We start from the raw sequence: 13,194 nt of genomic DNA on the forward strand, positions 1-13,194 counted from the left end.
CCATGTTCATATATGCCTAAACGAACTATGTGAAAAAGGTACCATGTTCCGAAACAAATGCTCCAAACGAGACAGATGTGAAAACACCCATAAACCGGAAGAAGCGTCTGACCAAAATGGAAAGTGACCGATCACAGCTGGTTTTTCCAACTGATTTCCAGTTTTGTGTCCAGCCTTTCAGTGAATGGACTATCCATGGGTGGTCCATCTACTTGCTTAGTTTAAACACTTTTTATACACTTTTTGTCCCTTGCAGGAGTGACCACTGTTCTGACGATGACCACCCTGAGTATCAGCGCCAGAAATTCTCTCCCCAAGGTGGCCTATGCCACAGCTATGGACTGGTTCATTGCTGTCTGCTACGCTTTTGTCTTCTCTGCTCTTATTGAGTTTGCCACGGTAAACTACTTCACAAAGAGGGGTTATGCCTGGGATGGGAAAAGTGTGGTGCCAGAAAAGGTAAGGCAATTTCACATCTCAAATAAAAGTCTATAAGACTTGCGTGCTATATTATATAAGTCTTCTGAAGCCATATGACAGTTTTGTGTGGCCGAAATATACGTTTGCTGAAAATCTTTTTCACCATGTTTAATATTAATGATATCAAACAGTAGCGCCTACATCGATGTGTAAGTGTGTCCCATATTTGTTGAATGTTTAAAAGAACTAGCAATGCACGATTCGTGAATGAATTATTCTTTTGAGTCGGTTCTTTTCAGTGAAATGGCCAAACAATCTTGTAAAATAGTCAGGCGTTCTGATCTTGTTGTTGCACTGTGTCTTGCATTTGTAGTGCGAGAACGCATTTGTTCTGAACGGTTACTGTCTTTTAAGCTTTAGCCAGGGCTACACATTCTTGTGAACATTAATGAATAGGGATGCCTCGACACCAATACTGTTATCTGAATCAGTTCCAATACCACACTCAAGTTCTTGTACTCGTCCACGTAAAAATGCCCAGACACCAAAAACCGATACATCTGACGTATGAATGTCATTACTTAAACAATCAGCACACAAATTCTAATCACGTTATTTCCTAGTGAAATTATTTAACCGCAAAAGCTGCAATTTAATGAGATAAATATATAGTTTACTATGCATGTGCTGTGCACCTCAAATGTGAGCAGAGCACTAGTGAATGTGTAAATACAGTATTGTGCCGACGCCAGCTGCACCGCACATACCTGTAAAGCTCCTCTTTGGCTCATACAGGAAAAACACCGTCATGATCATCGAGCGCTCTGTTTGTAGCAGATATCAGCGAACAAAGTGCAAATTCACTTTGTAGCGCCGGGCACATACAGAGTATATACTTATTTAATTAACTAACCAACACACTCTCATAGTTAAATCCTTAGGAATTGTAGGCTATGACTACACTCACAATATAGCCAATGATCGTTTTCATCTACAATGTGACTATTTCTTGCGTCTGTCACACAAAAAAGCTTCCAGTCATGTTTACACACTCCACCGATTGGATAGATTTAGATAAGTGGTTTGGCTAAGAGCATAATATTAATAAGCATGTCCTTGACAACTCGAACACGGAACTCGCGCTTACTTCCGCATTACACATCCGGGCATTTGCACTTGATGCACAAACGAAATCGAACGAAATAGCCAATTCGGAAAAATATGTAAAAATATGTTTTTCAGACTAAAGCTACATCACACAGAAACACTTCCAAATAAATGCTCAGTCAAAATAAAAGCTCAATTTAACTAAAAAAAAAAAGATAATTTCAATTATCAATCCATACTGTATGTAAGGAGTTCAGAAAAAAAAACAGGTATCAGAAAGAAAGTATCGGTTGGGTATAGCGACAGCTGATGACATACTTCTTGTTGACCTCCTTTGCAGCAAAAGAAGAAGAAGGAGTCTTTACTGAAAAAGAACAACACCTACACTGCTGCCACGGCAACATCTTTTGCTCCAAACATTGCCAGAGACCCTGGATTGGCTACTATTGCTAAAAGTGCCCCCCCTCCCCCAACTGAGCCCAAGGAAGAGCCCAAACCCAAACCACCAGAGGCGAAGAAAACCTTCAACAGCGTGAGCAAGATCGATCGGATTGCCAGAATAGCCTTCCCGCTGCTCTTCGGAACCTTTAACCTGGTGTACTGGGCAACTTACTTGAATAAGAAACCCAAATTACAGGATGCCCTACAACCCCACTAATTCTGTTTCCTTTTGCTTTTGCTTTACTTTCTGTTTTGTTTTTCTTTTGTTTCTTTACAGCAACAAAAAGGTGAAAAAAACGATTTGTCTCGAATTTGTTTTAAATATAGTCAAGTTTCCACTTTCAACTTCGTGTTAACATGTGTAACATATCTTCCTATATGAAAAAAGAGACATTCTGCATTATGTACAAACCACTGTATTAAAAGGGAACTCTATATACACACATACACTGTGGAGCGAATTCACTAAACAGTTGTGCCACTTTTCCGTACAGTATTTCAGTGCAAAAACCTGCGTCTTTTCACTAACCAACCGCAATCCAGTTTAACCAGGCCTTAAATTTGCAGTATTTAAGACGTTATCGTTCTTTTCAGTCCAAACATGCCTTATTTCTATGTAAATTAGGCTTATTATTGATATTTACAACTTATAAAAAACAGCACCATTAGCTCGGTGCAATTAACGTTGTGCTATTACCACTCACGAAAAGAAGGAGGTAAATGGAATTGTATTAACTGTTAAAGAGACGTTTGTGTACCAATTTGGTGAGACTTAACATTCAAGAAATATTCCGGGGTTCAATACAAGTTAAGTTCCAGTGAATGGGGCCAATTTTTGTAGGGTTTAAAAGGTAGAAATGTGAAGCTTATATTTAAAAAAAAGCACTTATATTAATTTTTTGAGCTTGTATTATTTGAGCTGTAAATTGTTTAAATCATTGTTCTTATGGTTATTTTAGGGATTATGGTGTTACGTAATCATGGTAACAAGTTAATTAAAAATAAAATGCTTACTAATCGTTTCTGTGTAGTTATATTTACAGTAAAATCACATTAACACATATTGTTTAGATCTTGTGGCTATACTTTTGAAACTGAGAGAATTTGAATGTTTTCAGATTGGCCCCATTCACTACCATTATAAATGACTCGCTGTAACCTTGATTTTCAACTTATTTTAAAGAAAAAAGGGAGAGTTGAAATACATTTTTGTGGTTATCAACATTATGCCACAAATGATGTCGATTGAGCTGAACCCGGGACATTCATTTAATGTTCCCTATGTTCGAGTTTATAAAGGGGTTCATTAATGACTAATAAGTCATTTGCAAATGCATTATAAATCACTGATACGTGGTTATAACAACATGCATAAAATATGTGACTTTCCTTGCGGTACTTGCCAAATAGAAAGCTATTTTACCTCACTTTATAAATGCTTAATAATAGTTATACAACATTAATAACCTATTAAAATGTACCTTTATTTAAAGTGGACATGTATGAGAATTTGTTAGGGAGTTTCCAACATTAGATATGGTTTATTGGTCTTCAGGCTTTATTATATTATACATGCTGTTTTTGCAGAGGACTTAGGTAACTAGGACTAGTTAAGTTGGCAGAGCATATGATATAAATCTTGAATTAGTGACTTTTTATTTTTCTGATTAATAAACTATGAATAAGTGTATTTATTAAGCATTTATAACACAAAAGTGTTATAAACTCTATTTAGCAAGTATTGCATGAAAGGCCCTTTTATTCATGTTGTTGTAACTGCATATTAATGATTTATAATGCATTTGTAAATTACTGAGAATTAATATAATTCATACATTTTTAATTAATAGTTCATTAATATAATGAATTAATTAGATTAATATAACTATGAATAAGTGTATTTATTAAGCATTTATAACATGAAACCATACTCTCTATTTATCAAGTATTGCATGAAAGGCCGTTTTTATTTATGTTGTTATAACTGCATATTAATGATTTATAATGTATTTGTAAATTACTTATTAATGAACCCCTATATAAACTTCTATCAAATGGAACATTGATATAAATTGTTCCCAAAATTTGTAGCAGTAATTTATCAAATGATGGAAAAGTGGGTTATAACCGGGAATAGACCAGCACACTTCCGACATTTTAAAGCGGTGAAGTGATGCTGTACAGTCCCAGTGAAGTATGCCAGATTACGGTACGCTGCTGTATTCTACACAATCTAGCGATCAGAACCAGCCTGCAAGATGGGCAACTGCAACGTGCAAGTTGTGTTTCAGACCGCATGTACAACTAAAAGGCACTTTCAGTTCATTTTTAGTGAATTCCCCTCAACATACCTGAGAAAATGCTATTCTGCAAACACACATAGTAAACAGTTTAGCATTACATTATCAATGTACATGGAATAAGTTTGCATGGGTGAAGCTTTTCTATTTCAGCTTGAGTTGGACAATACTACCTACAACCAAGGTCGTGTTTCTCTATTCTAGTCTGTTTTATGGATCTTACATTATAGATAGTATTGTATTTATATGCTAATAGGGTTCCATTAACAGCAATAAAACATGTCTCAGTGGGGAAATAATTTACTCATGGATATAAAAAAAATTAGAGAAATTCTAAATCATTAATGTGTATATTATAAAGCATAATATTTATTTAGTTTTCATGTAGATATTATAAATTGTTAGAGATGTCAATATAAATTTTGAGCTTTGCTAAATGTAACTACAAGGTACAAACTCATTGCTTGACAAAGAGAGAGAGAGAGAGAGAGAGAGAGAGTTGTGTTTCAATAGTATGGAACATGAATGAAATTCGGGTATATATATATATATATATATATATATATATATATATATATATATATATATATATACATACATACACACAAACACATTTTTTTTTCTTGATCCACTAGAAACTAGTTTAGATTGACCTTTTCATGATTAAACGTGCAGATAAATGAAAACCAGTATATTTGCACACTTCACAAAGATTTTCAATGATGGACAACAGTAGATACTTAGAAAGAATGTAAACTAACGTCGTGATGTTGGAATGCAATTTTATATTTAGCATTAAATTACTCTTTATTCTGTATTTTGGTTAATGGTTTTTGTGATAGATGTTACGGTTGGCGCACACTGGATATAAAGAATATTGGCACTTGAGTTCTGATTTATGTGCTGCTTTGTGCTGGCATTACATTTGGTTAAAGGGATAGCCCAGCCAAAAATGTACTCACCCTCATGTATGACTTCTGAAGATCGTGCTGGTCGCTCTTGACCATGGAATTACAATGATTGGAAACTGAAGCTTTCAATCTTCAAAAAGGATGCAAAAGCACCAAAATTATCCTAAAAGTGTTCGCTTTGACTTGTGATGAGGTATATTTAAGCTGTTGAACCAAATCAATGGCAATTTAAGCCAACCAGTTTAACCAGTCCAATTGATTAACACATTATTCAGACCGTTTTTGTGAACCAAATCAATAGATTAATTGAAAAGATCTGACTTAAAAGAACGATTCGTTCACAATGAGCTACTCCACGATATCGCTACCTCTCAACTCATGATCGCAACAAGGGTTTCAGATACAAAGCTGTCTTTTGAACCAAATTGAAAATGCTTTAAAGTGACTTTACATCCTTTTTTAAGCTTGAAATCATCTCTTCCAGTTCATTGTATTTGCATACAAAGGAGTGGCCAGCGTAATCTTCAAAAAAATAAAAAAATGTGTGTTCCATTTTTTTAAATAAATCAAAAATACAGGATTGGAACAACTTAAGGGGTGAGTAAATGATTCACATTTTAGGGTGAACTATTCCTTTAGGCAAGTCAGGGCAGTTCAAAAGTAGTGCCTTGTCTAGATTTACAATTTGAAGGCATTCTCATCTCAGATATTCATTTGTTGGGTTTATCTGGGCAACCTTTTCAGTCAAAACCAGTCAATAACATCAATCAGAAAGTACCAGCCACACTGCCTTTGTCTCACATGCCATACGAAAGGAAGCCTCTTCCATCCAGACATGTGTTTCAATGCTTGTTGATGACAATGGATGGAAAATGCATCTAGATATCGGCCATTTAGACGATTACACTGTTCTACTACACATAAATATGTCTTGTACTGCTATAACAATGCCAAATTCCTTTATGTTTGTGGCATGATGTTGTTTGTTCTACAAGCACCTATTGAAAAGAAACCAAACTTGTAAAGATTATCCTCTCTATTATTGGACTATGAGAGATAGAGTTACCTCTAACATAAATGAGGAACTCTGACATCATTATACATTACTTTGATGTAGCAATATAGATAGGTAAGGGCTTTTATGTGATCGAAACGATAAAGTACACCATTATGATCAATATCACTCGCTTTTCTTGGTTCCTTTCGGTACACCTAAAATATAAGAAGCTCTTGTCCTTATAAGTTGGCAGTGTTCCTTCATTTTTGTCAGTTTGTATATCGTGTTTAAGATGCTTTGTAGCTTTTTCTTTTTTCAAAGTGCTTAATACATATCCACACATTTTGGAAATGGATGTCTTTGGGGTCAAAGACATTGGACAAGGATAATTCTGGTGCAACATCTGGACAATATAATGCAGTTAAATGTCATTTAACCCCATTTTATTTCAATATTTCAAATACTTTTTGTTAGGGCTCATGTTACAAAGTACTGGAAAGGTGTACTCTGGGATATGTGTGAATAAATGTATGCAAATGCACAGTAATGGAGACTACCAAACTTTTGAATGCGGTACAATTACGAGTTCATTGAGATCTCAGTATCTTGTATTGATGTTTTATATGTTAAAATATAAGAAGTACTGCGTGTGATATGAGAAAAAAATATATATAGTCAAATATACATTTTCCATGATACTTGTTGTAAAGATGAAACACTTTATTTGTACCAACTTGTTGTTATGCATTTTGCACCTTTTAGGCATATTTGACATTCATGTAGTCAGCTGTGTGCTATGCAAGGATAGCTTCAAACTATATTAACTAGCTTCTCACTTCTCATCACTGTCTTCAACATTTTCAAGATATTGTAAAAAGTCATTTATGAATCGTGCACCCTTATTAGCTGGAGGACTTTTGCCATTCTACACAGGATGGGAAAAAAAAAATAAAAAACATTTTTAGGACTGATGGTTCAGAAATGAGATATTACATTTTAGTGACATGGGATTAATGGCAATAAAATAAAGGCTGATACAAATGATTAATTATGTTAAATATTTTTTATTTCTACAACAACTAACACTTAAATATAACAAAAATATGCATTCATATATTTTTGATCACACATGCAATGGATAAGTAAATCTGTTAGAATTTTTGATTTATATTTTAGATGTTTTATGGGCGATTATAGCACTTCATAAACATGAAGTAGTTTGCAATGCATTGGAAAAATTCAACACAATTCATTTCAGGTACATTTATGCTTGGAAAGATTTCAACTAATTTACTATCCAACAAACTTTAAAAGGAGGATAATGTGCAGAAATAGTGACAGACACAAACAGATGTGCGCACAAGTCCAGGGTTCGGTATGATTTCTGTATACACTGGGAAATGGCTATCGTCTATGTAAATGTTTGCTTTCTTAATGTTATGGGCCTGTAGAATTGAATTATTTTCATTAGTCATAAAATAAAAGGAAATTGAATCATACCTTGTTATGTCATTCTTTATGTTGTTGCTGTGCTTCTCATCATCTTTTACACATTTATATATTACTGAAAGTAACACACATTTATTTGACCTTACTCACTGTAAGTTAAACATAACTGTCAATTAAGTGTCAATAACAACAAAACCTAAACCCAGTAAATCATTTAAAGAACGCATGAAACCAAAGTCAAAGTTTTGCAGCTTTAAGTTAATGTGTGTTAGCTTTAAATGTATCTATATGCTAGTTCTAAAAGTTGACCAAATAAATGTATATACACATTTAAAATGTATTGATTAGTCATGCTCTAACAATCATATGCACATTTCTGTCCAGTACAAAACCAATTACACCACCTGATACCCACTTGCAATTCATGGTTCATCGCTGTGACATAACCCATAGACTATTGGTCATTTTAAAAATGGGACAAGTCTTTCAATATATCCTTCTCCAAATTCCTTTTTCGCTTGGAAACACAGAAAGAAAATGATGCTTGTTAAGTCAATTCAAGGGGTCTTAAAAAGCCTCTTTGCATAGTGCATAGCTTGCCACGTAGAATTATGCCATTGTTTGACGTTAGAATGTAAATGACTGGGATTTACTTAAGGGATAGTTCACCCAATAATGACAATTCTGTCTTAATAATATTTCACTTTCATTGCATCTTTTTTACATACCATAAAAATAAATGGTAATTGAAATTAACATAGGAAGAAAGTTAATGTAATTGTTACCAATTGTCAATTAAAATTCCAATGAGAGAGATCCAAAATGAAATCCAACATAAGATGGATTACTAGCTCTATGGTTACTATTACTATAGTTACCCGTTTCTAATCGCAGCTATTTTTGATTAAACCATTATCAGGACTCCAACGCTGAGCAGATTGTATTTATTACACATTTACTTACATAAATATTTTGTGAGCAATTATGCATTTCTTTGGTAAGATGAAATTATTTTATACAGTTCATAGTGCAACAAAAGACAATAGTCTTATAGGATCACCTCCCTTGGTCAACTGATAAAATGATCAGGGGTGTGACTTCCTATTGGACAAACATCCCGTTTTCTCCATTATACGTGAGGTGAATGCCTGGGTCTGAGCTCTACACCATGAGCAGGTCATTCAAGATATCTTGAAAGGAAGAGTGTCTATGTGACATCAGCTTCCCACCAGCGTACCTCAAGGCTCTGTGCTAGGCCCACTACACTTATTGCTAAATTAAACATTTAGGTTTAATAGGTGTATCCTGGTGTCCCGATAATTCTCTAAAAAAAACATCATTATGTCCTGGTTTCAGCTGGTGAGCTTACTGTTTTTTTTTTTTGTTTTTTTTTTGTAAATTAAATATCCTCATTGTCCTTCTCACTATTGTCTCTGGCATCATTTGCAGAGAAAAAAAGCAATTCCAGTGTGTCGCATGTTGATTTGAAGATTCCTTCATTCTTGTCTTTCTGCAAATTAGCTAAAATGCTGTCACGGACTATTTAGCAGAGACAGGCCACTTCTATTAAAATTTATGGGAGAATTTGGAACTTCCAACAGTCAACGTATGTAGAAAAGTAGTCCTGCCTTACAGTCAAAAGAGCCGATCACATTTTAGATATAGACATCGCCTCTCAATCAACTGGAGAACGCTCAACAATCAACTGAAATATAAATATGAACTAGGAAGATGATATATACAACAATGAGACAAATGTACATGCTAATATAGACGAGACTAGACAATGAGTGAAGAAACACGAGTAATAACAACACAAGGAACAGCTGGGATCACTTATGAGAAACAGGTGAATGTAATGATGATGGTGCCTGCTGGGAAATGTAGTGTGGGGAAAACCTACCACGTAAAAGTCCATGAAAAAGTCAAACTAAGAGTCCGAACATGGAACGTGAAGGGATGGTGACATGAAAGGATGGTAACATGAAAGAATGTGACAGAACACCCCCCCCCCCCCCCTTAAATGGGAGGCTCCTGAAGCCCAAAGACAGATAGATATAAGGCCAAGGTGGAGCTTGCGGCCAGGGTGTAGCCTCCAGGATGGGAGAGGGGTACGGTGGTTTGGGAGGAAGCTCCAGGAAGGCTGTAACGTATGTAGCTGGCAATAGCAATGATGAAGATGCAAACAAAGACGATGATTAAGCAGAACCCATGTGCAGTTTACTTTACAAACGTGATATCCAAAAAAACATAACTCCAAACGTGAACAAAACAAAAAACATGAACTTGACTTAACTAGACTAGAACAAAACATAAACATGAACTTGACTTGACTATGTACTTTGCATGAACAATAACACGATGTTACACAAACAATACCTGACGAAGGACAATGAAAACATGAAGGCTTAAATGCTTGACATGGGAGAACACATGACAAGGATAACCAATCACAAAACTAAACTATAAACAAGATAACAAAACTAAATAAACTTTAACCAATAAAAAGACAAGACTAATAACAAAGTAATCAAACAATGAACCAATGAAAACAAGACACATGAACATGGAGGGAAACAGGAAGATCACATGACAAGGAAACAGGAACAAAACATGACCTTTTCAAAATAAGAGACATGAAAAACAGGAACCAACAGAATAAACATGACATATCCTCCCCTCTAAGGGGTGGCTCCCAAAGCCCCAACACATGAAAAAACACACATAAAACATGACTTAAGTCCAGAGTTCTGTAGGGAGTTGGGGGGGGCATGAGAGGCTCGAGGGGCAGAGCCGATGGGGCTGAGGACCAAGGTGGAATAGGGGGCCTGGACCATGGAGCAGAGGTGGGCATGGACTGTGGAGCAGAGGTGGGCATGGACCGTGGAGCAGAGGCGGGCCTGGAGCAGACTGTGGTTCAGCTGTGACCTGGCATGGAGAAGTCTGGGGCCTGGCTGTGACATGGCATGTAGCAGACTGAGGTTCGGCTGTGACATGGCATGGAGCAGGCTGAGGTTCAGCTGTGACGTGGCATGGAGCAGGCTGAGGCTCAGCTGTGACGTGGCATGGAGCAGGCTGAGGCTCAACTGTGACATGGCATGGAGCAGGCTGAGGTTCGGCTGTGACGTGGCATGGAGATTTCTGGGCACTGACTGCGACGTAGCCTGGAGCTGACTCTGGCTCGACTGCGACGTGGCCTGGAGCTGACTCTGGCTCGGCTGCGACGTGGCCTGAAGATGACTTTGGCTCGGCTGCGACGTGGCCTGGAGCTGACTCTGGCTAGGCTGCGATGTGGCCTTTAGCTGACTCTGGCTTGGCTGCCATGACGTGGGGCAAGGTCGTGGAAGGTGGAGCCGTGGATAACTGGGAAACGACCTCCGTGGTCGTGAACATGGATGGAGTCTCAGGAGCGACCTCTGTGGTCATGGGTAGAGTCTCGGGAGCGACCTCTGTGGCCGCAGGCATGGACTGAGACTCAGAGACAAAATCCCTTCTCCTCCTCCTCTGTGAGGACGAAGTTGGTGGTGCAGGCTCTGGGACAGACGAGGCTGGCAACGTTGACTCGTTGGCCAAGGCAGGCATGGGCTCATTGGTAATGGCGTGGGATGCCGGCTTGGCAGCCATGACGTGAAACTCTGGCTCGGCGGCCATGACGTGGAACTCTGGCTCGGCGTCCGCCTCCCCCACAGTGAACTTGGAACCAGTGATCTGTAGGGCGAGGTTAATATATTGAGCCAGGTTGAGGGGACTGCAACCACCAGGCATCCAAGTGGAGATCACTCAGTGAAAACTTTTTGAGGGCAACCTCATTAAAGTCCACTTGATCTGTCAGGGCACAAAAATCCTCCACGTAATTATCCAGGGGTTGATTCCCCTGACGAAGATGCCGGAGCCGAACTGCTGGGTCCATAATTGCTGGTCAGGTATTCTGTAACGTATGTGTTATGTTTACCTTGTCTTGTTTCACTCTTGCCCTTTTGTTTGTCATTTTTGTCACTTTTGTTATTCCTTAGTTTTCACTTTTGTCACCCTTGTACCTCCATAGTCTTCCTGTCAGCCCTCGTGTTCACTGTTCATTGTGTTCACCTGCCCTCGTTTAGTTTCCCTTTGGTTTCTGTTTATCACCTTATCATCTTGTTTGAGTTCTGTTTGTTCATTGGTCCCTTTTTCCTATGTTCATGTAGTTTAACCCTGGTTTTTGGTTCAGTCCTGGTCTATCGTGGAGTGTTGTTAGCTGGTATGTTTTCCCTTCCCGTGTGTTCAGCTTTATGTTTATTTCCACATTGAGGGTTTTTCCTTTGTGTTTATTTGTTTATTTTGATCATTCAATAAAGTTAACTGCTTTTGCTTTTGCTTCTGCTTACTTGTTACAGAACGATAGACCAAAATATGGATCCAGCGGTTATCCGGGCATGCTGCCGCCTCCTGGACCTGAAGCAAGGAAGCCGCCCGGTGGAGGAACACATTAGGGACTTCCTGTTCCTAGTGAGCGCCACCGACTATCCTGACTCCTCCCTGGTGGTGTTCTTCCAGGCTAGCCTGACCGGTTCGCTCCAGGAGCGGTTGCCGCCGGCGACGCGTGGCTGGACGCTCTGTGAATTCATGGAGGAGACACTTCTGGCATGCGGCTCACTGCTTACTGTGGAGGTGGTTGAGGATCCTGCCTCTCCTCCCACGGCGGTGGCCCTCCAGTCATCCTTGGCTCATCCTCTTCCACCTGCCCCACCGGTCAGCGAGCTCGCCCCCACGCCTGTCACGGTGAGCGAACCTGTGCCCACGTCAGCCACGATCTGCGAGCCAGAGCCCACACCTGACTTGGTCAGTAAGCCTGCACGGCCCACTTCGCCTGCCCGGAGGAGGAACAGAAGACGGGCTTCCACCTTCCGGCCAACGTCAGCCACGGTCAGCGAGCCTGTGCCCACGTCAGCCACGGTCAGCGAGCCGGCACCTACGCATATCACTGTGAGCGAGCCTGTCGCCCCTGAAGAAACTGAGCCAGCGCCTGTAGCCTCGACCGTCCCTGAGCCAGTGCCAGTAGCCATGACTGTCCAAGAGCCAGTGCCAGTAGCCATGACCGTCCAAGAGCCAGTGCCAGTAGCCATGTCTGTCCAAGAGCCAGTGCCAGTAGCCACGACCGTCCAAGAACCAGTGCCAGTAGCCAGGACCGTCCAAGAGCCAGCGCCAGTGGTCGTGCCCGTCCTAGAGCCAGCGCCTCTCGAGCCTTCCAGGGCTCCTCCTCCCGAGCCTTCCAGGGCTCCGCCTCCCAAGTCTCTCGAGTCTTCTAGGGCTCATCCTCACGAGCTTTCCAGAGCTCCGCCTACCGAGTTTCCCGAGCTTTCCAGAGCTCCGCCTACCGAGTTTCCCGAGCTTTCCAGAGCTCCGCCTTCCGAGTTTCCCGAGCTTTCCAGAGCTCCGCCTTCCGAGTTTCCCGAGCTTTCCAGAGCCCCACCTTCCGAGTTTCCCAAGCTTTCCAGAGCTCCGCATTCCGAGTTACCCGAGCTTTCCAGAGCTCCGCCTTCTGAGTTTCCCGAGCTTTCCAGAGCTCCGCCTTCCGAGTTACCCAAGCTTT

The 13,194-nt window shown here is 39.6% G+C and overlaps 1 protein-coding gene across 1 annotated transcript in view; it reads left to right on the plus strand.

Annotated features, from left to right (window-relative positions):
* LOC127627463 (gamma-aminobutyric acid receptor subunit alpha-1-like) overlaps positions 1–3,729 on the plus strand; it is a 52,510-nt gene extending 48,781 nt beyond the window's left edge. Inside the window, exons 9-10 of the mRNA XM_052103848.1 lie at positions 257–459; positions 1,868–3,729. Of these exons, the coding sequence (XP_051959808.1) occupies positions 257–459; positions 1,868–2,185 (521 nt within the window). The 3' untranslated portion in view covers positions 2,186–3,729. The remainder of the gene's footprint in view (positions 1–256; positions 460–1,867) is intronic.
* Positions 3,730–13,194: the final 9,465 nt, after the last annotated feature.

This window comes from Xyrauchen texanus, chromosome 34 (assembly GCF_025860055.1).
Source record: "Xyrauchen texanus isolate HMW12.3.18 chromosome 34, RBS_HiC_50CHRs, whole genome shotgun sequence".
NCBI lineage: Eukaryota > Metazoa > Chordata > Actinopteri > Cypriniformes > Catostomidae > Xyrauchen > Xyrauchen texanus.